Source organism: Ambystoma mexicanum, chromosome 1q (assembly GCF_040938575.1).
Source record: "Ambystoma mexicanum isolate Mex_15411 chromosome 1q, UKY_AmexF1_1, whole genome shotgun sequence".
Classification (NCBI taxonomy): Eukaryota; Metazoa; Chordata; class Amphibia; order Caudata; family Ambystomatidae; genus Ambystoma; species Ambystoma mexicanum.
The window spans coordinates 1,231,279,787-1,231,306,806 of NC_090922.1; the positions used below are offsets into that span (position 1 = coordinate 1,231,279,787).

The 27,020-nt window shown below is 43.3% G+C and overlaps 1 protein-coding gene across 3 annotated transcripts in view; it reads left to right on the forward strand.

Annotated features, from left to right (window-relative positions):
* The window catches only part of ITGB3BP (integrin subunit beta 3 binding protein), a 610,626-nt gene that overhangs the window by 401,445 nt on the left and 182,161 nt on the right, over window positions 1-27,020 (forward strand). For 2 of the 3 annotated variants that reach the window (XM_069642005.1, XM_069642006.1), the window contains exon 7: window positions 20,110-20,166. In XM_069642005.1, the coding sequence (XP_069498106.1) occupies window positions 20,110-20,165 (56 nt within the window). In that variant the 3' untranslated portion in view covers window position 20,166. Of the gene's footprint in view, window positions 1-20,109; window positions 20,167-20,792; window positions 20,896-27,020 lie in introns of those variants that run through there. The other variant, XM_069642007.1, reaches the window with a different exon arrangement.

The window sequence follows — 27,020 nt, forward strand, 5'->3', positions numbered from 1 at the left end:
AAAGAGGGTCAACCCTCCCAAGCTGACACGCTAGTGTATTCACACGCATCTTAAGCCACTCCTGTGGCCTGTTTTTATGGAGGTGGGACAATAAAAGAAAGCCCAGATAGATAAATGAAGACACTCGTTCTACTGTAGATGTACCACCAATGTGCCAGTTATATGAGCATTTTAACCTGTGCTTAGTACATTGCAATATCTTAGTTTTGGTTGGATTAATAGAAAGAAAATGATTGTCAACGTGCTTCAAAAAAGCATCCAGTATTCGCTTTAACCCCACCGCAGTACAGTCAAATAACAGTATGTCATCTGCACATAGCAACCACTTAGGGCAAAGGTGGACACATTTAGGGGTAATAAGTGGGACAGATCTTAAGTAGTCTCCTATGTCCAATATATATGGCAAACAAGAAAGGAGCAACCACACACCCCTGCCTAACACCATAAGAGGTCTGAATAGGGCGGGAGAGCAATCATAAATTATTCAATCAAACCCGGACTTCAGAGTTTGAGTACAGACCTATCAACAAACACAGCAGACCAAATGGAATCCCACAGTCATTAAGTTTAGTCCATAACAAGTTTCGATCAACCATGTCAAATGCAGTAGTTAAGTCTATAAATGCTATGAACACAGACTGCCATCCCATGCAAGATGTTGAATATGAATACTCTCTGCAGTGGCCCTGTTAAGCTAGGTACCAAGATTCTTCCTGAACCCGATTTGCCACTTGTTGAGTTCACCGACCCCAATAGCCCAGGAATCCAAATGGGACAGCAAGATGTGTGAATAAACCTTACTATCTACATTTAATATTGCAGTAGGCCTATAATTATTTAATGGATTAGATCTAAGTTCTCTTTTATAGATAGGGATGATATTCTATTTAGCCCAGGATGTAGGAAAGATGTCGTTACCCACTGTTGTGCATATTGTCTCATTTTTATTGTAGTTCACATTGATGATTTCTAAATCAGTTGCGGTCTTGCAACTAATGAGACACCTTCCCTCTGTTGGACTGTCAATAACAAACACCTCAGAGGGCATGTGGATACCCTTGTGTATTAGTTCACATGTGAATTTTCCTCTTACAGATAATAGACGGTCTGCACCCCATTGAAATATGTTGGCTCCTGACGACTTTAAGGGATACAAATGTGCTATTTTCCCATATATTCTGTTATTCATCACATTCACCGTGCCTCCAGTATCCACTAGGAAGTGTATATTTTGGTTGTCCAGTCTTATGGTGACCTTTATTGCTTTTTTTTCATCTGATGTCTCATATATTAGTCTCACATATTCTTTACTATATATGTCATAGTTCACTCCTTCATCTTTTCTCCCCTCATCCACATTTCCACCATTTTCCATTTTCGCGTGATTCACATATGGATCATGATATCTGATCTGTTCAGGGACTTGATGTTCACTTTCCTCAATTTCCTGAATGTCCATAGTCCTTACAAAACCAGGCCGCAAGTACGACTGCCCTGTCCGCAGGTTTGGCTGATTTATTTTTTGTCTTGTCTCATCTCTCCTTTCTGCGTTCACATTCCCATTATATTGCCTCTGCTCCACGTATCTCCTAGTCTAGGTCATTTGCAGGTTTGACCTCTGCGCAGATGTCCATGACAGCCTTTCTCTACACATGCTCTCAAAATGATTTTCTTGGCCACAACGTGAACAGGCGTGACCCAGTGCCAGGCATTGTCCCCTATGCGGAAACTCATATCCGCATCTGTAACAGTGCTTGTCTCCATTGCCTCTCCGACCATTGTGCCATTGTGTGTCATTTGGATTCCTTCTTTGCCACTACATATTTTGTCTCTGTCCCATGGCTGCTATTGTATCGATTCCTTTGGGTTCTCTATGTTTGCTGCCTGGGTATCTATTCTTTCGTAGACTTGTGCTAGTTCTAGCACCTCCTTTAGAGGGAGCGATTTCTCCAATAAGTGCTTTCTGAATTGTGACAACACACAGCCTTCAATTATTCTTAATCAGATCGCCTCATCGTCGTTAAAATGGGAAAAATCACAGTACATGACTTTACGTTGCAACCGCAATGCGAACTGTGCAATTGTTTCACTTGGGCTTTGACTGCATTGGTTAAAAATGTATCTCTCATAATCCCGATTCGGTGGAATGATGATTCTCATATTTATTGCAGCTATCAATAATGTATACGTGTTCTTTTCCTCTTCAGGAATTGTTCTGGTGACATTTTTCATCTCCCTTCCCACTAAGTTTGTGAAAATGTCCAGTTTATTTACAGCATTTTGACTGCCCACGGCTCTCGGAAACTCTTCAAAATCCTCCAACCATTCTTGCCATCTCTGTCCCTGGTTGTCTTGAGGTTCTAAAGTGAATGGAAGGGGCTTTCTTAGAAAATATGTCGGATCAGTCGATATAATTGATGCTCCTGGCATTGCTTGTGATGATGCATTTGTGTCTCCTCTTTCATTTTCATTGTTAGAGGACATTTTTGTATTTTATTTCTCCCCAATGTCGGATAGGTATTGTTTCAATTTTACTTGAATTAGATTTGAGTTCTCGTTTCTTCAGAGGAGAAATGTTTTTTTTTTCTATGTGCAGCTGTGTGCACGCTTATCTGTATCCATACTGTTATTCTCCCAAACGTGTGCTTGTTCGTCTATTTGCAGTTCGCAGAATCTAATGACTACACTTCAGCATGTTCGTTTATTCCCATATGCTGCTTTGACATTGCGTTGCTACTGCAACGTTGTATTTCCCTTTTTGGCCCATCCAGAATGGCCGCACGCGTCGGCACGCTCGTAGGTGCCTTCCTCTAATGGACTCGAGGGTGCGCAAACTTGTATCACGTACGGGCTTACTCTGACGCGCTTGCGCCCTGCTCGAGCCGCGTCTCGTTCCAGTTATGCCGGTATTGTTATATTTTAAATCAAATCCCCATAAATTCCTCAGCATTGCATCGTAAATATTAGTAGCTTAAAGCGCACATCCTACTGGCACTTGCTCGTCGGATTCACCCCACGCTACAGTCTTTTCGCGACTTCCTCAGCTCTCAATCTCAATATGTTCATGTCATAAGCATTTTCTTTTACGTTTCTGTGTATTCCTCGTCTCGTTACCGCGCTGTTCACTTATTCTGTCTTATCATTGCTCTTCATCCTCGTCCCCATTGTTGTGTATGTAGCAGAGAAAGTTATCCTTATTAAAATATCGGAGAAAACAGAGTGCGCGTCAGTATCCTTTAAAGTCTAACTTTAACTGCCTGTTTCTTACATTCCACATTCTAATTCCATTTCACATTCTAACCCTACATCGTCCCTCGACCTATGACAGATAACATTCTAAACATGGCGTTTACTATTAAACATCACAACACCCACTATTGACTTAAAAAGGATGGATAGGGTGAGGGCCCACACATGAGGTTCTTGTTTAAACAAGAAATTAGGCAGGGTGTTTGGTCCCGGGGCCCAAGACGTGCTAATACTCAGAAGAACCGTCAGGACAATTTTAGCAGCAAAACAGGAGAGAAATGGTATATTGTAATCTTTGATAACCCATATCCTACTTCCTTCTCTATCGTCTGGCCCTGTCAAAACTGTACAATGCCTTCCCCCTCCAGATCAGTCTCATATCTGGGTTTCTTCTTTGACAACAAGCTATCCATGCACACCCAGATCAACTATTTAATACAATCTTTCAAACTCAGACTAGCTCGTAACATTACACCTTTTATTTCCCCTCCTCACAGATCTTCACTTCTCAGAACCATGATGCTATCAAGGTTGGACACTAACAACTCCCTCTACCCTAGTCTCTGCCAAATCATGCTGGCTAAACTTCAAGTCATTGTAAATAAACATGCCAGGCTTTTCTTCATTGTCAAAGCTCACAAACACACCTCACAAGCCTAGCACAACTGTACTGGCTACCTGTTGCCTTCCGAATACAATTCAAGCTCCTATGTCTAGCTCACAGAACTCTACATGGGTAAGGAACTGTCTACATTGAGGAACTTAGTGAATACTTATTATCCTTTTAAATCTCTCGGATCCTTATTCTCTACCCTCCTCTGCATTGCCAAGCTCTCTAAACAATGTCTAGGTGGTAGGTCGTTTGCCGTACAAGATCCATCCCTCTGAAATTCACTGCCTTCCTACCTTTGTCATGAAGAAAACTATGCATGATTCAGACTATTCACTAAGACCTTCCTATTCTTTCAGGCTCTTTAAATAAGAAGCTTAAACTCCCACTGCCATCTTGGATTTCACGCGATCCGAAGTGGCCCACCGTTTGCATGGGCACGTTAGAAGTAACATCAAATAAATAAATGTAGATGTTGCATGGTCGCACTTATGTGTCCGCAAAAACTGATGCTAGACCTGTGTAGCGATAAGGGTTGACTTATCAATGGCAGATGTAGATCTTGGATCTTGTTTGCCTGTATTGCCTTGTATTTAGGTTAACAGTACTTTTAATCTCGGGCATTTGTTATTATTTGTACTGACATGGGTACTTTTAAAGGCATGGCAGTTGGCATACACGCTGGCCAGTTCCATCGCCAACCACAGTCAACCATTGATTACAGTCATCAGCCATTGCTATCCATTTCCGAATATCAACAACAATTGCCGAACGGGCCACTTCCTGGTCTTTCTGCATGAGAGGGAGGCTTGCATAACTGAAGTTGTTGCCTTTAGCAAAAGCTAAAACAGTTAGCTTAGCACGTGCATGTTTTCTTCATGTGGAGGTATTGTCCTGTTGCAGTCCTTAGCAGAGTCTTACATACAGTTAAAGCAGCACTACATATAACTGCTTGCTTAGTTAATGGAAAAATAAAATACTATCGTGTCACTCCCATCCTTTTTTCTCTGCCCTGCCCCCCTCCATTTATTCCTACATCAGTGGAATCTTGATGATACGGTGCAGTGGGGCTGTGCCACACCAGCCATCATGGAAGAACTATGAATAGAGCGGACCACTCCGTCACATAGTAGTTTTGTGCCTTCAGGCTGAGCACCATGCAGTACAACACCTGGTTCATTCAGAGCAGCTGGACTGCGTTTTGTGTAGAGACAAACACATTCTGCGAAAGCACATTTGTCTATGTGTGCTCACCCCAACATACATGTCAGTAGTAGGTACTTTATTATGCACTCTAGATGGCTGTATAAGTCCTCCGGGTTGGCCGGATCTATCTGCCTGCCCTTAAAAGCTTCTAGAAGCAATTTGAAAGTAGCAACGGGCAATCTTGTGACCTAGGGTGGAAAGAGCATGGGAAATTTCTGTGGTCAATGTAAAGAGTACCATTAAAATGCACTTAACTGGGACGACGTGCTTATGGTACTGGAACTGTAGTGGACATTTTCCATTGATATTTTCTTGGGACAGCGTAGAAACTATCATGACAATGGGCCTCATTACAAGTGTGCTGGTCCGGAAACAACCGTTGTTTCTGGACCGGCACATTACGGTTTTGCCTGCCGGAGCTGCTGTGCCCGACAGAGCTAACCCTGCCGGACACAGCATCCATGGTAGGCAAGCCGTCACGTAAGCACCGGCACTGTTAACAACGGTGCCGGTGCTTCTGTGGTCCCCATTCCCCATGGAATGGGGACTTACAAATTACCGGCGCCTGACTTCCTGGACCACCGGGGTTGTAATCCCCTAATGTTACCGCAAAGTCAACTGTCATGACACTGTTTCAATTACCATGATTATTTTCTCAAAGCACTGTCGAAACTAGGAAGAAAATGTGCCTAGTACAAAATTCGGATAACAAGTCCTGAAACTGGCTTGACTCTCTGTAAAAATGCTGAAGACCGAGTGCCATAACAAATCCTCAATATACTCCAAGTGACAATCATGCTGACTGCCATGCTCGTATTGTGCTCTCTTGCTCCACCTTTTATCCCTGTGGGGAATGGAAAGGGCCGTCAGGTGTGTGTGATTCTGATCAATTGCCATCAGTACATGTCAGGTAGACGACCCTGGTGTTAGTCTGTTCTCTGGTGTGTCGTGAGAAAGTGTTCGTGACGGAAAAGGGGGACAGTGGTTTTGAATGTCCTACGTGGTAGGAAGGGGAAAAGGAGTTGAAAGAAGGTGGATAGCGTGTCTCACCCATCGGTGTCCCACTCCCATTCCCCAAGGACCCCTCATCCAGGTGATCACCCAGGGAACTGGATCCAGTAGCGATGGCCGTGTCCTGGCCCCCTGGTTGACGAATCCCCGGGGTTTAGTCAGGGAGGCACCTTAAGGTTTCTCAAACCGGATGGGCTAAATAACGACAAAATTCAGTGGGACTCTCAACCGTCTTTTCTTTTGTTGCAAACAAGAGCCTAGCCTAGTCTATATACCTAGAATCAATTTAGGTGAAGGCGCATTAAAAATCACAGCACCTTGTTAGGCTAAATCATTTATAAATTTAAATTTTATTCTATTTTTTTTCAATATAATCAAAACGTTAAATGATTATATGATAGCACAAAAACATGTATACAGTTCAATAATAACACATTACAATATCAGTTAATTCTAAAGTACATATAATTCATTAGTAACACATAGTATAATCCCATTTTATTCTCATATTTCATAAAAAAAAACAGAAACAACAAATGTAAAACACCTAAAAAACTTGAGTGACTAATTCAATAACCTATCCAAAACAGTAGAATCTAAATTGTAAAATAGGGTGGGAAGAGTTCAATTAATAGGTTGTCCTCCATCTCTTTTTGCTCAACATGTTTCAGTTCTTTGTCCCTTAGTGGTGAACATTCTTCAGGAGCTTATAGTTCTGTCACTTCTCAACAAGCTCTGTTATCTACCTTCAATTAGAAGATCACTTCCTCCACACTCTCTTCACCTTTCCTGTAAAAGAAAAGACAGGACTCTCTTTAGCACCAAATGCTAATCTATGATTAGGAACGGCATTGAGCATTTTTCAGAACTGTTTCTCTCACCCCCTCTGGGAGAATACTCTTCTGACCTCCCTCCACATGTTTCGAGTCTGAACTCATCTGCTAATTAAGCGTACGTTTACATAACCTGGTTGAGTTTTCAAATTTGAGCCACACTTTAAATACCTTATCATCCTCCAGTGCAGGGTCTTCACACTGTAGTTTATCCCATTCCTCTTTAGTGAGGACCTCCTGCTGTTGTGGGGAAGCCTGGAGAGACCATCAGATAAAGAGACTGGCATTGCCCCACTTATGCTTTGACATATCTGAAATACGCTATGCGAGAAGTCTTGCTGCTACTCTGCGTGCCCTCCTACTTTAAGGACTTGAATAAGCAGGTTGTGATCAGTTATGAGGTCAAACTGGATGTGTATAGGAGTGGAACGGGTATAGGGGAGAGTACTGGGTTCAGAATGACAATCCGGTTAGCAGATTCAAATCTTAAATTTAGAGAAAAAGAAGAGGAGAATAATATCAAAGTATCCATTGAGTTCCAAAACATATTGGAGCAATATAAATTGAGAGCAAGCACTTACGGAGAACATCAGTCAGCTATGGAGTGCACCAACGTCTCTAATAATTATTTCTATAACTATAACTAACCAAAGAGGCAACACGCTTGTTCGGTTGTTTATGACCTGTTATCTCAGGGCATTGTAGGATAGGATGGATAATATACCAGCATGGCTAATGCACTTCTCCAGCCATATGAAAAATATTTTGGGTTATGCCATTATAAGTTGTAAATTTGTACATATGTGTGAAGATTTTAGGATACCTGAAAGATAGCAAGAGATTTCTTTCTGATTATATGTAATACTCTCTCTCCCAAATAATCTGAAAGAAGGAAAGGGAAATAAAGTTAGTAATTTGCCCTGGATTGAAAAAGCTCTAACCAATTAAAGAATTATGTTAACAAGGATGACTGACTAAAAATGTACAAGCAGTTTTATTGCAAGTGAATCCAACAACCATTTGAACCTGAGAAATTGCTCTCGACTATATAATTACTAAACTTCAGTTAAGAATCGGTCAATCGCAGAACATTTAGAAAGGCTACAATCAAACTGGGTAAACCCTTGGTTCAATCAAAACCTAAGAAAAGGTCAACAACCACCAACAAGATACAGTGATTGTAGAAATTGACGATGGCAAAAAGGAGGAATGTAAAACAACTGAACAAACGATTTCACCAATAAAATCAATAAGAATGCTCAATGGAATTATTTTAATATGTATGGGGTAATGGGCAGATTGTTTTGGGAGTTAAAAGCATCAGATCCGAATGGATTACAGTGGTGAAACTAACTGCTTTATGGGTATAGCAAACTGAAGAGCGATTCTTGGAAGGGAACCCGATGTTCTTAGCAATGACCAGTTTGTTCCAATGAAGTTGTAATTGAGCGAAAGAAAAGTCTTTGGGTTGATTTGTATTTTGCATTTTTTATTGCATTTCTATAGTGCTTGACACCCAATCGCTGTATAAAAGAACTAACGGTGCAGTCATACAGGCAGATAAAAACGAGAGGGAAACAAAAGATTACAGAATAAGAAGATAGGTTTTAAGTCGAGTCTTTAAAAGAGAAGAAGAAGATCTAGAATGCCAAACAAAAGGGAGAGAATTGCAATTTTTAGGGGCCAAAAGAACAGAACCAAGAAGAGGCACAAGGCACAGCAAGAATAAAGAGATTCAGAACGAAGAGAACGAGCAGGAATATAAAAGGAAATTAAAGAAGACAGCTATGGAGGCGCAAGACCATAGTGACACTTTAAAACAATACAAAGAAAACTAAAACAGACATTTTCAAAAGTGAACCATTGCAAAGAAAGTAGAGCAGATGAAATAGAATACCTAGGAGTCAGAGAACAAAGACCCCGAACTGAAGAGCGATAAATTGAACAAAGAGGTGGCAAGAGGAGATGCAGGAAGTCGAAAGAGGAGAGAAGAACAATAAAGCAAGCAAGAAAAAACCAGAGAGGAAATAAGTTTAACATAGGAAAAAGTAAGAAAACGACATGTTTTTTAAATATAAAAATGTTGAGAGGGACAGGAGTGAAAAATGGAGGAAACATGAGTAGGAAAAGATAATGAAGAATGTAGAATAACACCAAGATTTCCAGCAGAAGAAGAGATGGGGAGAAAAGAAGGTGGTAAAGAAGGAAAAGGGGATGAAGAGGAGGAATAGTGAAAGCTGGAAAAAAACAGTTTTAATACAAAAGGGCAACTCCTCTGGGACCATAGGGCCTGAGAATACCTCAAATCTGACTTTTAAGAAGTGGACTTTAACTACACTCAATGGAAAAAGACATGTGTATCCCTACAACTGTTTCATGATAGTGATGTTAGATTCTAAGGCAAACATGACTTATCTGGAGGCTTTGATGGAAGAAGAGAGCAATTCAGTTTTGACACCCCTCTAAAACGCTTTGGGAATCACGCAAAAGGATCCGCTAAGCTCTATATGTCATACACGAATGTGTTCGGCTGCTATCAAAGGCTTCACACAGGGGTGCACATGTCTTGCTCCTTGCAGAGCCAGAGAACAACAGGTAAAGAAGGTGGGTATTCTAAGGTTGCGGCAGGGGAAGCAGGTGCAGGAGCCTCAAATGTTTTAATTGCAAAAAGACGAGGGGACAAGGCAGAGACCGTGAGGGAAGATAAGGTGGGACTGCATCTGAGGGGCGCTTAGAGGAAGAAGGGGAGATTAAGGGGCGCAATGTGGTTGGTTTGGGGGGGGCACCGCAGAAGGGAGGCTATGTCAAATAGAAATGAAGAGAACAAGCAGTGTTTGGGGATCAGCGTTTAGCTTATGAAAAGGACTCCAGATGGAAGGACACTAGTAGCAAGATAATATAGAACTACTCAAAAATGTTGGTCCCCCAAGCCAACTTCTGCAGTAAGGAACCTCGGAAGGGAGAAAAGAAAATCATCTTTTGGTCAGTGACTTTATGATGAATTTGATGATTCTTTGTACCTGCAAATGTGGATTAAATCTGTTTTGGGCGCAATAAAAGATTTGGGGGAATACATAAAACTAGCTTTCTCATTCTCTGTTCCCAGGCTCTGGAATTACTTCCCCTTTAGCCACCCAACCACCCACCTGTCCACTTCATTTCAAATTAGAAATAAAAAATACACTTCTCTGGATAATGTTTGCTGCAATCCGATTCCGATCATGGTTCCCCAGTTTTTCTTCTGTATTGACAACCATAATGCTGTGCCCACACTACTCAGCACAGCACTCTGCTGATTCTGCAAGCCAGGTCTGTGAAATATTAATTTTAAAAAAAAGATAGCTCCATGAGTTAAGTGATTGTCACAGACACCTGTGTTCAGCCTTCCAGAAACAGATTTGAATGTATTGCAATATGAGTGAAAACTCATCACAATCCACCAACCATTAATGGACCGAGCTGCTTTTTTTCTGTGACTACATTCTGCAGCCCGTGACATCGCACCAGAGAAAAGATGGAAAAAGCAGATGACATTTGTCATGCAACACAATAAATAGATGGTAAAATATCGGAAATCACAAAAAGGGAACTGAAATCTACCAGGTTGGAAAAAGTCAGAAACAAGAATCCCTTTGCAGCAGTGAGGATGAAGCAAAGAAACAAGTAATGGCGGGAGAGAGCAGCAACTTGAGATGAAGAGTTAGAGAAGTTTTGCCAGGTCTGAGCCAGACCAGACTTGCTGGTGGAATTCCAGGCCAGGGGAGGGGGACATGAAGGAGTGGAGAACAGAAAAATGAGGGGCCATGCAACCCTGGTTGAATGGAGTTTTGTGGAAACCCGAAGGTACAAAGTAGGAAGGGTACTGAAGTGGCCATGGGGCAGTGGTGATTTCTTCAGGCTGATCTGTCCGTGATCGGAGGAGGTTGTGTAAGGAAGACATGGAAAGGTTCCTTGAGTGCATCAGCAAGATGAATGAGAGCACAAATGGTACATTCTGAAACTTGGAGTGAGAAGGTGAACCAGTGAGAAAATGGATGAAAGAAAACGGCCTGCACTGGTAGTGAAGGTTCTTGGATCATCAGAAAATTAGATGAAAGAAGGATTAATGCATGATGGAGCAAGAGATCTAGATAATACCAAGGCGAATAAGCTGCTGCCAGCTGGATTGGGGAAACATTCTCTTCATTCTGAGACACTGCACAGGAGAAAGGTTGCAGACTGCGGGGGGCAGAAGAAGACATTCCTAGGGCACCTTGACCTATGAAAAAAGTGCTTCGAATGGATTGTGTCATCCCACGTATTCCTCATATTTGCTATTTGATGTCCAGCTTCAGCTGCTTTGGAAATAAACTTCGGCAGAGGGCGCTGTGTGTCGATGCAGTCGACTCAATGTCCCTCGAGGGCCTCCGTCTCGAGGGTGATGTCATCAAAGGTATATATAGCACGTGCAGCGCACATTGGCTTCAGTTCCATTTTTCCAAGTAAGCTTACGCTTTGAGAACTACGGTTCATTTCTATTGTTCATTTGCAAAAATGTCTTCATCTTTGACACCAAGATGTCGATAACCGACCCACATCGAGTATGGTTGTGGTGTCTCGGGGTGGAGCACAACACCTGGCATGCTAGAACTGCCACTCGATGACCGGAAAAGCTTTGAAGGATTGAAAGGGGAAATTGGCAGAAACCCCAAGTAATCCCCATCGACTATTCCGTCAAACAAACCTTCCTCGGACGATGCGAGAGGCGACTCTCCTCGAAGGAAGAAGGTGAAAAGGTCCAGGTCGAGGGGTGGCTTCCACCATTCCTCATCGTCATTGAGGAAGTCAAAGAAGAGGCACCACAGGTCATCCACTTTGACTTCTTTGTCAGACTCCTCTCCTGGGAGAGCTATATCCTGTCCCACAAAGGCCTCCACTCCTGCCGAATGGGAAGCATTTAGGTTAGAAATGCTAAACATATTTGAGAAACAAAAAGCCTTGACAAGCCATGCTCCTAACACACCTTTTAAAACCGTTAAGGAAAGGGCTGGAGCCAAACACTGTGCCCCCTCGAGCCTGGGACGAAAGCCAGATCCTCATTGAGAGCCGTTGAGGCCTCGACGTGATGAGAAATCATTGAAGGATCCTTCGAGCTGTAAGTCGAAGAATAAGTCGAAATCGAGGTCGTCAACGACAGTTGCGCTCTCGACACCAACAGCATCACCATCAGCAGCCGTGCCATCAACGCCAGCCACACCATTGACACCAATGGCACCAGTGACACCAACAAAGCCTTCGATGCCGTTGAGGCCAAAAACGATTTCAGTAAAAATATTGCTGACTCCTCGAGCGTCGAGTTCAAAGTTTTTGAAGCCTTTGATGCCCAGCCCAGTTTTATATCAGAGGAGTCAAGGCTAAAAGATATTTATGACAACTTGCAAATAGCCAGTGGTGTGGACACGTCACTAGAGCTAGAATTTGGAAAACCTGAAGCTGCTGAACATGCAGATGCATCATATAGACAGTTAATGTCTAAGGTTGTAGATTACTTGGGATGGAGTAGACCTACCCTTCCCTTCGAGCAGGATGATCTAACAGACATCCTTGATAAGGGCCTGCAAATGTATCCCATATTACCATTCCCCATTGCTCTTATAAAAAGGGTGACGGCTAATTGGGAGCCACTGGAGTCAAGTCAGGCAGTATAAAAAAACTTGATAAGAAAATATCGCCCATCTAGTAGTGACCCCAACTACTTGTCAAAACACCCCACCCCAGAAAGTCTGGTGGTGCAGGCAGCTACGGCAACCTCAACAGGCAGCTTACCCAACCATCCTCCTGATAGGAATTACAGGAGAGTAGATGCATGGGCAAGGAAAGTATTTTCTGCGGGGAGCATGGCTCTTAAGTCAGCCAACTCCACATGTGCTTTAGCAAGATTTTCATTCACACTATGGGACTGTATTTCCATGGCGGCTGAGCATATTCCAGAGGGGGAGGAAAGAGGCGTGTTCTTGGCTATGGTTAGAGACGGCAAAGAAGCCTGGTGCGAGTCTCTTCAGTCTGGTCTGGATTTTTCTGACAGTATCAGCAGAGCCACGGCAACAAGCACCGTAATACGCAGATTTGCGTGGTTGTGGAAGTCTGGATTTGCGCCAGATATGCAATCCAGACTTCTTAACATGCCTTTTGACAGGTCTCACCTTTTTGGCAGCAAGGCTGACGAAAGCCTTGAAATTGCAGACCTCGAAGGCAGCAGCCAAATCTTTAGGTGCCGCTGTTAGGCAGCCTCAGCCCTTTCTCCCCAATGGACAGCCTTGGAGGGGTAGATCTTTTCGCTACTACTCAGTTGGAAGAGTGAGAGGAATGGCTGGTCAAAGAGGTCAAAGAAGATTTCCTTGTGGTGGACAAGGGAGAGGTGCAAAGCCTGCTCAGGCAGGGGCATCCTTACCAACAGCCACTACTTCATCACAAAACCCCAGTAGGAGGCAGACTGGCAAGACATTACTTCCGATGCTTGGGCATTGGAAACCATAGCCCCAGGTTACTGCCTTCCCTTCATTCAGAGACCTCAGAACCATCTACCGGGGAGTCATTCTTTGAGTGCAGGAAATGTTGACCCTGCTAGAGAAAGATGCTATAGAACCAGTGTCTGTAGCAGAGTGGAACAAAGGATGGTACTCTCCATATTTCCTGATACCCAAGAAGGGCCGAGGATGGAGGACTGAGACCCATCTTGGACCAGAGATACTTGAACAAGTTCCTCATGAAGGACAAGTTCAATATGGTCACACTTTCTCAGATCCTTCAGGCCCTTCAACTCCAGGATTGTATGGTGTCATTGGACCTTTCCGAATGCTTATTATCATGTGCCAATCCATCTCAAGCACAGAAAGTACCTGAGGTACGCCATTGGCAGTTCTCATTATCAGTTTCGAGTTCTGCCTTTCGGGCTGACCTCCGCCCGAGGGTTTTCACCAAGCTAATGGCAGTGGTGGCAGCGAGTCTCAGGAGAGTGGGGATTCATGTCTGCCTCTAACTGGATGATTGGCTGATCAGGGCTCGTTCTCCCAAACGAGCACAGGATCATCTCAACGTCACCTACCACACTTTTCACAGACTGGGCTTCTCCCTCAATTACAAGAAGTCTCATATGACACCATCTCAAAAGCTCCAGTTTATCGGGGCTGTGCTGGATACATCCTTGGGAAATGGGCTCGCCATCCAAGGTGAGGGCTCAAGACATTCTGTAGATGTCTCCAAGTTTCAGAATGCATAGCGTCTTCCAGCCTTCGACTTTTTGAGGTTGCTCGGCCTCATGGTATCCTGCATTTTTCTAGTGCCAAAGGCTCGCCTGAGGGTGTGATCCCTTCAGTGGGCTCTCAGAACAAAATGGTCTCAATTTTCGGGCAGCATGTCAGACCTATTTCAGGTTCCAAGCAGGGACGCACAGGATCTCCTGTGGTGGGCCTGCAAGGACAACATTCTGAAGGGAGAACCTTTTTGGCAACCATGGCCGGGGATGACAGAAATGACGGACGCCTCAGTCACGGGGTGGGGATCCCACACCAACGATATGACAATCAGTGGTCGTTGGTCTCCATCAAAGTCCAAACTACACATCAATCTTTTGGAGCTGAGGGCAATCAGTCTTACACTGAAGGCTTTTCTGCCCTCTGTACGGGGAAAAGAATGTCCTGATAATGACGGACAACACATGTACTACCTCAACAAGAGAGGCGGTGTAGGGTCATTACCAATGTGCAGAGAGGCAATGTAGCTCTGGTACTGGACAATTCAAGAGGGAATCTCCCCATCTGCAGTTCTCCTAGCCGGAGAGGAGAACATGGCTGCGGACGCGCTGAGCAGGCAGAGCACATTCTTTCACGAGTGGGAACTAGCTCAGGAAGTCCTTCAAGAGATCTTCACCCTTTGGGGAGCCCCTCACGGGGATCTGTTCGCGGCCAGTGTCAACCGGAAGTGCGAACTGTCCTGCTCCAGGGAATTATAGGGGACGTGTTCATAGTGGACTGGGAGTTTCCTCTCCTGTACGCGTTTCTTCCAGTCCCCGTCATTCCTCACGTGATCAGGAGGTTGAGAAAGTTTGGGAAACTCATGATCCTAATTGCCCTGGATTAAGACAGGAGGACGTGGTACCCAGACCTTCTGGACATGTCCATCTGCCCTCCAATACGTCTTCCACAAAGAGAGGACCCTCTCTCGCGAGAGGAGGATCAGTTTCTCCATCCAGAGGTCAAGACTCTCAGCCTTCACGCATGGTTTCTGAGAGGCTGAGATACAAGGATTGGGACCTCCCGGATGATATAATGGAGATTTTGCTTTCGGCCAGAAGGCCAGCAACAAAGTCCTTGTAGCGTTGCCGTTGGAACACATTCTGCAGCTGGTGCAAGGAAAAGAATATAGACCCTTTACTATGCAAAACACCAGAGGTGGTATCTTTCCTACTATACCTAGCCAATCTGGGGCTCCAGCTTGGAACAATCAAAGGCTATTTGGCAGCACTGTCCATCTTTAGGCGCTTGTCTGAGGGATCTTCATATTTTAAGATCCCACTGGTAACACAGTTTCTGAAGGGACTCACCAATGTGTCCCCCTCCCCATCTCCTTTCCAGGTTCCAGTCTGGGGCCTTAATCGGGTGTTAACATTTCTTGTGTGCACCATTTGAATCTGAACATTCATGTCCATTAAGGTTGCAAAGATTTAAAACAATTTTGTTGATAGCACTAACTTCCGCCCGTAGAGTATGTGAATTGCAGGCACTATCATCTAAACCACACTTTACAATTTTCCACAAGGATAAGGTTGCCCAGAGGGTTAAGCCTTCATTTTTGCATAAGATCATTTCAGATTTTCATGTAGGACAGAACATTGTATTGCCCACTTTCTATCCTCCACCTCAGCCTAGCAAGGTGGAAGAGAGGTTACACAGATTAGATCCACATAGAGCTCTAAGCTTCTACATCTCTAGATTATCCAAGCTTCGTATAGATGATCAGATTTTTATAGGCTATACAGGTCACAAACTGGGTCAGGCTGTGACAAAGCAGACCTTATCCAGATGTATCATTCTAGCAATTTCAGAATGCTACAGGGTGGCCGGCAAAGATCCTCCAGAAGGTTTGAGGGCCCATTCCACCAGGGGCATGGCTATCTCTTTGGCTCTGAAAAGAGATGTTCCTATCAAAATCATTTGTGATGCAGCTACTTGGTCTTCTATACACATGTTCACAAAGCATTACTGCCTTGACTTTTCCCTCAGTCAGGATGTAAGCTTTGGAAAAGCTGGTCTCCATTTGGTTCATGGAAACCGTTGAGAAAATTCGTACTCCCTCCTCCAAAACAAACACTGCTTTGGGAGTCTATTAAAGATGAGGAATACGGGGGAGGACACAATCCATTCAAAGAACAAGTTACTTACCCCCTGGTAATGTTCTTTCAACTGGATGTTCCTCACACGCATTCCTCATTGCACTCCCAGCCTAGCTCACAGTAGGATTTCCCATGCTATTACAGCTTTTGCTCCTTCAAAGTTTAGTACGGTCAAACCCGTGGGTTATGTGGGTAGTTCTACTGAAAGTAAAAACAGAACTGAAGCCAACGGGTGCTGCGCATGCTATATATTCCTTCGATGACATCACCCCATGAGACGGAGGCCCTCGAGGGACATCAAGTCGACTGCATCAATGCACAGCGCCCTCTGCCGAAAAGAATTTCCAAAGCAGCTGAAGCTGCATATTGAATATCAACGATGAGGAATACGTGGGAGAAACATCCAATTGAAAGAACGTGAACAGGGGTAAGTAATTTGTTCATCTTGGGAAAAAGGTCAAAGTCCCTACATTACTTGTGAAAGTGATAACTGCAAGAAAGAGGACATGCTGCGGCTAATAGCTCAGAGAGTTGGCACTTGGAGTCAAGGTTTGCAGAGACATATGAGCTGCTGAATCTAAAGACATCCCAGGATGAACTTAAAAAACAAACCTTGATTTATCAACCACCTTTTAAAAAATCCTTTTTTTAAATATATAAAAGGATGGCCTGTATGTTACAATTGTGTCACAGTCAGATCACTGGGCAGATCACTGGACAGGTTAGAGTGTGTGCATTTAAGAGGATGACGTGCATTCCACCTTTTTTGTTGGAATAACCAGCCCAAGGAGGGAAGGTGGGGACAAAGAAAGAAAGGCTATCTAGCTTAATTCCTAAATTGAATATCCCAGTGTGGACGGAGATATAGAAAATGTTGAGAAACCAGATCGTATAAGAATTCATGAATGATTCTTTTGGAGCACACATACTTGCACTGGAGGAAATTAGTTTGCGAATGTTTATGCTGGGATAGAAGACAGGAGTATACTTGGTGTCTGGTGAAACAATGTAAAAAGAAGTATCCTCACTTCACTTCCAATACCACCTGAGCAGTTCGTGCTTGGTAGAATGACTCTCAAGGGACCCCCTCGACCCCATATTTCACTCATGAATGTATATATGGGACTTTTAAAGTAGGGACCTGCCTGGGAAGCAATTGAGAGCTGTACATTGGAGACACACCTAGGAGTTTACAGGAAGTGTGCTGGGGTACAGGAAAGGGGGTGCCTGGACAAGAAGACAGAGGTTGAATGAAGGTATTTGCAAGATGCTCTTTATAGAGTACAATCTTCAGGCCCTTCCTGAATAGCAGGATAGTGAGGCCAGTATGATCCTAGCTGCTAATTTCTTCCAGAGGCAGGGTGCACAGCCGGACTAGGCCTCTTTGATATTTTGTGGTTCTTAGTTTCCAATGTGTCTATATTGTGGCTTCTGGGTGTGCATTGGCCTGCAGGGACGGTGAGTTTCTTAACCAGGTAGAGTGGTGTATCGGTGGTGACCGCTTTGTAGGTGAGGTAGGCTGCCTTGAACATGATGCATGCTTGAAGGCGTAGCCAGTGAAGCTCCTTGAGGATAGTGGGATGTGGTTGAATTTTCTGTGTCCCTTGAAGAGGCATGCTGGACAGCTTTCAGGAGCACCAATGTGGCATCTGGGACGGATTGGTCGACTGTTGTAAAACAGGAGGTTTCTTTCCCTATATCTCCTATGCTTGGTTTTGTTGCCAAAAAGTATCTTATATAATAGATGTTTAGACATGGAATAATTTAGAAGTGGTTAAAATAGTGCATAATAATAGCCTTGAGTTTTGAAACCCTGCAGACAATGAGCATGATGTGATATTTATCGCCACGCAGCTGGCACCAACAACAAAAGTGGCTTCTCAGCATTTCAAATCAAGTGTAAGATTTAACAGTCACAAAAAATGTAACCGAAACAATCTATTTTTATGTAATCAGTGAAAGAGCTAGTATTCTTCCATTGTATCAATTGCACTGCGAGTGGGACTTGGGTTGTCCAGGATACCCTCATTGGTGCATTTTCTCCAGGAATAGAGAAAGAAAAAACACTCAAGAGCCCAATCGCCAGTCCCCACGTAGGATGAAAAGATGGGCCCCATCTAAACCATGTTGAATGCCACAGAAATCCACCAAAACAAGTAAACTGGTGCCCACTCCACCATTGGTTGCCAAAGTAGGTCCTCCCCCCTCATCTGGGCAATGCTCATAAGCCCGATTGGTACATTTTGAGCAAGATACACCTCTCAATAGGATTTTGCAATTTCAATTATTTTCTTGGGAAAGCAGTTAGGTGATGCTTCTGAAATAACTGAGGTCAATACAACCCAATAAAGGTATTTTCTTTTCTTGAGTGGAGAGATTAATCCTAATTTCAAATCAGTATGGGAAACACCCAGGTGCAAAGATGAGTTGGCAATCTTTCACAGATGAATTAATGCAAGCCGATATCCAGGGTGATTGATTCTGAACTGAATGGCCTGCTTTCATCTCAAATCCACGTCTTGGTGAACTATAAGCAGCTCATTTGTGTCAATGTGTGTGTTGGTAGGAATCTAGCATTATTCAGAATACACAAAATGGCGTTCTATAATTGCATGTTAGGAAAGCGCCTAGAACAACGTTTAGAATAAAGTCTGCATTCTAAATGGATATGTTGTTTGATAATGTATAGCATGTGCTCATGACTGGCCACAGGGATGGTGCCAGTTGGCTCTGTGGACAGTCACTGCACGTCTGCCCTTCGTACAGGGCTGATGTCTTCTGCCAAGTAACTCAGAGCTGTCAAGTTTTTCTTTAGCCATGCATGAAATGGTCACCCAGTCCTGGTTCATTCTGGGACTTGTATTTCTTTCCCATTTCAAATTTAGGCAAATTTCATGTCCATAGTTCAATGGCCTTCATATGCATGAAGTTCAGCTAGACCCAAGTGCAGACATGGGGGCCATCAGTTGTTCAGCTAGACCCAGACTCCCCCATGTGCAGACATGGGGGCCATCAGTTGCAGACATTGCCCAATATGTATTGACCCTAGCTCAGTCTCGTTCACTGAACATTTACTCATTTTCTAGCAAATGTGTTACTATTCATTCCCTGCTGTCCAATAAACTATTCCCCATCACCCAATGTATGCCAGTGGGATTTCAAGCCTGTCCCTGTAAAATGTTCACCATCAAACTATGGGGTGGCAGTAACTACCCAAAGGAGCATGAAAGCCACGTTGGGTGGAGCCAGCGTCTTGGTATACATCGTTTAAAATATCACAACCTTTCAGAGAACTGTTAAAATGCCCCAGGGCACTGCCTGTCTGCAGCCTTTCCGAGATAGCCGCGCCTTCTTTTAGCACAATACTATCAGCTCTGTGTTCACCGATAGCGACCCTTTTTATTCTAGAACCGCCTTGGACATAACGCAGAACGAAATTGTATGGGCCACCAATTTAAAATCAACAAACGTTTACCTCACACAGTGTACACATGCTTCTTGATTCCTTTCCTTGTTGGCCACACGGACTCTGAGCCACAATGCTTCCCAATACTACAGGGTACACATACACGCTTCCAAAAAAGAAGCGCAAAAAAGAGGGCATTCATCCTCGTATCGTCTAACTGGCGTAATGTTCACCTCGATGGTCGATGGTGTGCAGCGACGCATCACCCTCTTCTATACAGTGCAGCGTTAACAGCTATATGTAACTGTGTGCCTCGTGATCTGTCTAACAATGGGAGTGGCTAGTTTAAATTGGAGCCTGGAATATCTACGGTGAACACAAGAGGAAACGTGTGTGTTAATCTATTAATCTTTTTATTTGTCAGTGTTGGAGTTAAACAAAAGGAAGCTTTTGCGGCTGACAAACACCAAACATCAATAAGGTAGGTGCCGCATATCTCGCGGGGTTTTGGGGGGGGGCGGGCGGTGGTACTGGGTGGGGAGGTCATCTCCCTCTACTGTACCGGAGTACATCATTTGAGGTTTGCTGCAGGCCTAATGGGTTCTTGTGTTTCAACTCTTGGCAGGAAGTAGCATAACATTTGCTATAGCCCGCCTCAAATGATGCCCATCCCTCTCTTCTAGATTTAGCGCTTTCTTCTGCTGCTTAAAAAAACCTCTTATCGATGCACGGAGGCTGTGTGGATGTGAACGCGTCAACATCTCATTACTGTGAAGTGTGGTTGCAAACCAAGCCATCAGTTACCGCGCGAAGCAATATTCCCTAGACCTTTGATGTTTTGTTATTAGTGACCGATTAACTATTTTATTTTTCTTTCTTCCTACTGTGTACATACATTAACAGTATGCATTTATTTTTCACAGGACGTGGCTTGGCTTGTTTTGAATAGTTAATTAGCCCAGTAACCGTAATGTCTTCGCTGTATTCGATATTTGATCTTGTACGTTTTTTTCCTTAAGTGTATTGATATCATTTGCGATTTGCCATGTATCCTACTCTGCCATGTATACATAATTCTAACTACAAACCCCTTTTTTATTTTTGCAGAGAACGAAGGCTATTGCCTAAAGTCTGCAATTGTTGGGAATGCCCACGTTACGGTTACTGCACACAGACTAAATTAACTATTTGACCAATCTAAGTAAAGTTCATATGGTTCCTATAGTGGGAGTAGCTGGCCATATGATAGCAATACCTTGCATGTTTTGTATTCCTGGGCATATGATATCAATAATTGACAAATGGAGCAATTAGCAGACCATATTCAGTTCGTAGACATCACATGCAATGAGTATTGTAAATACTAATATGGATTTGTTATATCTGACTTATGAAGGGTACCAAGGAATGTTCATGGCACGCACTACATGCATGGTGAACATACCTGGGCACGCGATGTTATACCTGGCATTTAATATGACGGAGTTAACTTTTGGCATTTGATGGGAATATTTGGGCCTATTCTGATGCTCCATGGACTTATTTACTTAAGTGGGTGGTTTACCTCGTTAGCGGTGTGAGTGTGCTCGTGTTAGTGAGTTTAGGTATAAACCTGTGTGTGTTCCAGAATACATGGGTTTGATCACCTATCACAGTGTATGTGCGTGCACATCATGGAGGTAACTGGGTATATAATGGGTGTGGCTTATGATTCAACGAGCTGGCATCTGGTGGGCTTTTCATCGCATTTGATGGTTTATGGTATTAATTAGACTTCACACAAAGACCGGTTCTTATATTAGATCAAACTACACAGTAACTCGCATAAACAAGACTAGAGGGGGAAAATAATTAAATTTACCCTCTAAACTGTATAACACAAATAGTACATTTTATTCAGAAAATGTATATTCTTTAAAAAATACACCACATATTAAGAAAACACATGGCAAATGTACGTCAAATTTTAATTATTTGCACACTTGTGGTATTGAAATACAATTCACCTAACAAACAGCACAAAGCAATGTAATTCACAACATTCAGAATTAATCAAAGAATAATACATAAAACATTACAATCTCGTAACACATACTCAAAACACCTCTAAAAGGATTGTACAAATTCATAGAGAATAATTAATATGACTCGAAATCACCCAACATGTTTCATTCCCATGTAATTATTGAGATATATAATTGGAGGGACATTCTTTAGGGGTTTTGTTGCTGGGTAACTCTGTCGCCACCAGTCTTTAAAAACGGCGTAGCTTGCTTTTTCATAGAACATGATACTCTGAAATTTGAACAAAGATAAAAGCAACTTATTATTGGTTGCTTTCAGTTGAATGATGCATTGACAATAAACTAAAGTGTTCAATGTTGAAGCGTGTTAATCACTAATCATGGCACTCGTCTCACTTAACTATTGTAATAATGCCAATGGAACTGGGATGTATATCCACCAGAGGAGCTTCCTACCTGTAGAGGCATAAGGATATGGACCAAGAATTAATGACTACAGGGCACTCTTTATTTTCTAAATTATATTTGCATGGTGAAACAACTTTCGGCCCGTATGTAATCGGCCATAAAGCACCTAACAGGTGCATCAAGATGGTAAAAACGGTTCTATTAGAACTTACTTGGAGATTAGGTCGACTCTTGAGGGCAACCCACAGGATGAGTGGTGAAACATTCTCTAAGGATGTAAGAGGATTCAATTCAACACTACAGCTAAGTCAATGCCTAGTCTGGGATACTGAATGGAAACCCTTATTGATATATCTTTATGTCCAGTTCATGCGTTCTGGATGACTACCCCTATATAACACCCCTCTCTTAGAATCCCCCTGACCCCACTGAGCCAAGAAGTAGGTTTGTTTTGCAAATTTAAAAGATTTATTTGAAAAAAAATAAACAATGTATAGATATATCACACTTTGATAATAAATTAATAATTGGATATCACACTTAATCTGATATGATAAAGATTAACAACGGAGAATCTGGCACTAGCACACTTGTGAATAGGAACAGAAGAATAAGGTGGTAGAGAATACTTAATCTAAGTTCAGATGGATGTAATGTTGAATGAAATGCAATACAGAAAATACTCAATATAATTTCAACAAAGCAATGTAATCACTTTTCTCTGGCAATTCCCCCCCCCCCTTTATGCAATGCAAGGAAATGGAAGGAAAGCACACAGTTCTCAGAAATGCAATCAACTGTAATTCAGTTCACCCCAGCAAGCTTACACTACAGAAGTTGGAAACACAGGCCCAAAATGCTTTTATATGTGCTGGCAATGAAGTGAAAAATATGCTAAAATGCTTTTAATTCCCTCTAGGAGGTTCAGGGTGAGTGGTATCTAGTTAATATTAGTCCAGGCTCACTCTTGCAGTGATTCAGGGATGATTAGCAGGTTAAACGAATTTCTGGCAAATGGAAGGCAAGCGGCAGCAGATTTTTACACGTGAAGACATTTGCAAATCGCGGTAAAATTCGCGGGTGCGTTTTCCGCGATTGCGGCAAAAGTATCGGGGGTAGGAATGCGGTTCTAGGTTCGTAGGAAAGCCACGATTCTATGCTTTCTGAGGAAAGTTACTGCAAGTCTCTAGCACAAACGGTTATGGAGATATGAGCGATTAAATGAAGGTCGTTTTTCGGATTTGAAATTTTAAAGTTCAAAAAGACAAGTGACAGCTAGCAACTAGAAAAGGACAAGTGACAGTTAGCAACTAGAAAAGGACAAGTGACAGTTTTGCAAATGACAGGTGACAGGAGGCAGTTCTACTTAGATTAAAATAGATTGAATTATATTATTTTAACTAAGAGATTGGTTCTGCACAGTTTGCTAGGTACTCATACTATATTCTTGAATTAAATGGGCCTCGCCACGGATCTGGTCAGGTTTTGAACTGGACTCCGGTTCAGCTCTCTGGTTCTGCTAACAGCGGTCTGGTCTGGGTCTGCTCTCTCTCTGGTTCTGGATATTGATAGATTTGAAGTTTCTATGTTGGCTCTCTGAAGGTTGATGGAGGTAAAGTATGGATTCTCCCGGCAGAGCTTCCAGCTGCAAATGGATTTGAAGATCCCTATCTGTCCTGTCTGTCTGCTTTTATCTGTTTTTAAAATGGGTGTGTGTGCAGCATCACTAGGCTCTACCCCTCTCCACTTGTCATTGGCCACTTCATCCGCTTCCACTTGATTGGGGGAATGAAATGAAGTGTCATCATGATGAGGTCTGTTTATGGTACAGAGAACCCACCCGTGTCAACTTGCACACAATCTATATTTGATAAAAAAAACATATTTGCACAGGTACACATTTGTTCAAAATTACATGCACCCCTCACATATCACAGGAGGTATCCCCTGTTCAAACTCTGCTCTTCCTGGGGGCTTGCATTCAGAAATGGCAATATTTCACTATTTAACTGATTTTGCAATGTCGGACATTAACCCAAATTTACACACATGTGCGCAAGGAGTATGGACATTAATTGATGAAGTGTCAGATTTTTCACATGCATACATTTTGAGTAATATCCTCTTTTCCGCTAAAACCCCCCTGAACATACCACCGGGTCCTAACACGTCTTAAAATGTGGGCAGAAAAATCACAAGAATTATGGTATCATTTAAATAGTTTTCACAAGTCCGTACTATGAGTTATTCATCTTTTTTGAGTTATGTTCTGGCCCCAAAGGGTTGTGGTTTCCCCCCAGCACAAGGTTGAATTTCTGGTTTTTCCAGTTCTGCCAAGCCAGCTTGCTCTCACAGGCAGTGCCCCTCCCCTGCCCTTCCAGGAGGAAGCTCCATTTACGACTCCCGCCAATAAAACATTTGCCTGAGTCAGGACAGGGCTTTGTTCAGAGCTCCTGTATTCTGTGGGGGCTCCCCTTAATTCAATTATCAGAGAGATGGCATATCCTTAGTGTGGCCAGCAAAAGGCAGATAGGCCTGGGAACACAGCTGTGACTCAAGTTTCACTCCTGATGGGGGTAGTTGCCAGGCAAAATTGGAATCTCTTTAAGCCAGTTTTTAGCCACATGTCATTTCTGTTCCCCAGTTTCCTGCATTCAAATAACTAAACATTTTTACATATGCAGCTAGAATGCTGATTCTAAGTTTAAAACTATGACATTTAAACAATTGAAACCTATGTGACACTCAGAAATAGGTCACTCAGTCAATTTAAACATTTAGATTTTTAGTGTCTTTCAGTCCAAATTTACTTAAACTGCTGAAATCCACAGCTCAGCCAGTCTTGTTATAAACCTTCAAGTCACTTCAGAAATAACTTTACATTGTATCCACCTCTCAGTAAGTCTTTCTTTGGCTTGCCTTGGGTTCGTTTATTCAGTTTTACACAAAAAAGTAAAATCTGGTGTTGTTTTAAAACGCCGGCTTTTTGATAGTGGTGAGTACTGGTACTGCACCCCTTTTTGGGATTTAAGAAAATGAATTCCCAACAGTTATGGGTTTGCTTTTGGCAATCAGCATTGCCATTCCCAATGGTTTCAGACTACTGTGTGGGTAGTCCAATGGTGGTTTTAGACAGTGTCCTTCTGTGCCCATAACATCGGCAAAAATGAGTGGCAGCCTATTCTTCATGCATTTCCCTGTGCATTTTCTGGGAAGCTCTGGCCATCATGATGTTTTCCATGTCAGTACTGCACAGTTTTGAGGTAGGGCTTGGATGCGTGGATAAAAACATCCCACAAGGATCATCATCATATGTCTGTTGTCCAGTCAGTATTGCATGAAAACTGCAATGATAATCCAGATTTCAAATGCTAGTGGTGGCGATCAACTATGATGTAGAATGGAGGAGGATGTGCCTTTAATATGCAGGTACCCTCTCCAAACCACTGGACCTTCAGCTACACCATCGGTCTGAAACTTGATCAAGAAGGCAGACGGAGCGAAGCTACAACTTGTCTGTCTTTATTTGCCTGGCCTGAAGTACCTGGCCAATTGCTGCGACTTGATTGACAGAACCCTGCTGTAAATGGGAGACCGTCTTCAAACCAGGAAGCGAAGCCAGCCCCCATTGCAAAGCCCTGTTTTAAGGCCCAGCGACCTGTCTTTCCCTTTATTCAGAAGGGAAGAGGATGTGCTTCTAAGATGCAGGTACCCCCTCCAAACCACAGGACCTTCAGCTACACCATTAGTCTGAAATGTGACCAAGATGGCAGACGGAGCGAAGCTACAACTTGCCTGTGTATGTTTGCCTGGCCTGAAGCACCTGGCCGATTGCTGTGTCTTGATTGGCAGAACCCTGCTGCAAATGGGTGACTGGCTTCAAGCTGGGAGGTGAAACCGGCCCCCACTGCAAGGCCCTGTTTTAAGGCCCAGCAACCTGTGTTTCCCTGTCTTCCTGGGATGCCGGAGTTGGATTGGACTCAGGTAAGACCTACACCTCCAGCACAGACTTTTTGAGCAGACATTGCCACCTCATCGGCACCACCGTGACTTTGATTTCCATACCTTCACTGTCTATACCCTTACTGACCCAACCTCTATGGCCCGTGCCACACATGCACGCTTCAACTCACTGCCACCAAACGCCTTTTAACCGTTGCATACTAGGCGTCTACAGCCATGACATTACTACCTATGTTGCCTACTAACTTCAATATTTGTACCTTTCTAACCGTCCTAACCAGCCCTATGCTACAAATGCCCTGCACCTACTAGCAACCTCTTTCTCTAATATGCTTATCTTTTGCCGATGCCACACCAGCTCTTAGTACAATTACAGCCTGGGTCGTTGTCCACATACGTTCTCTGTAGACAGCGATGCCCTCATACACCATCAATTAAGTCATTACCGACCCACCCTCACCGTTCGAAACTACAACTTTGACTTGCCTTATTCCACACGGCTGTTGCACCCATCATTATATGCCTGTTTTGAATGGATTGTGTCCTCTAATGTATTCCACATCTTTGACATGTAATGCCCACAGCTGTGGACTTCAGAAACGTTGTCAACAGATGACATCCTGCGTCGATGCCGTAGGGTCGATGTCCCTCGAAGGCCTCTGTCGAGGGCGACGTCACCGGATGTTACAAATAGGACGCACGGCGCCTGAAGCCTCAGTTCCATTTTTTCCACGAACGTGTTGCTTCGTGAAACTCGGCGCGCCTCGTGTGTTCTCATCATTGCAATGTCTTTTTCTTTGACCCCTCCGACTCTGCAGTCTAGCTTCCAGACCTGCCGGGACTGCAAGTCGAAAATGTCGATCACCGACCCGCATCACATTTGTTTGTGGTGCCCGAGCGAGTCGCGCTACACCGACGACTGCTCGAACTGCCAGTCGCT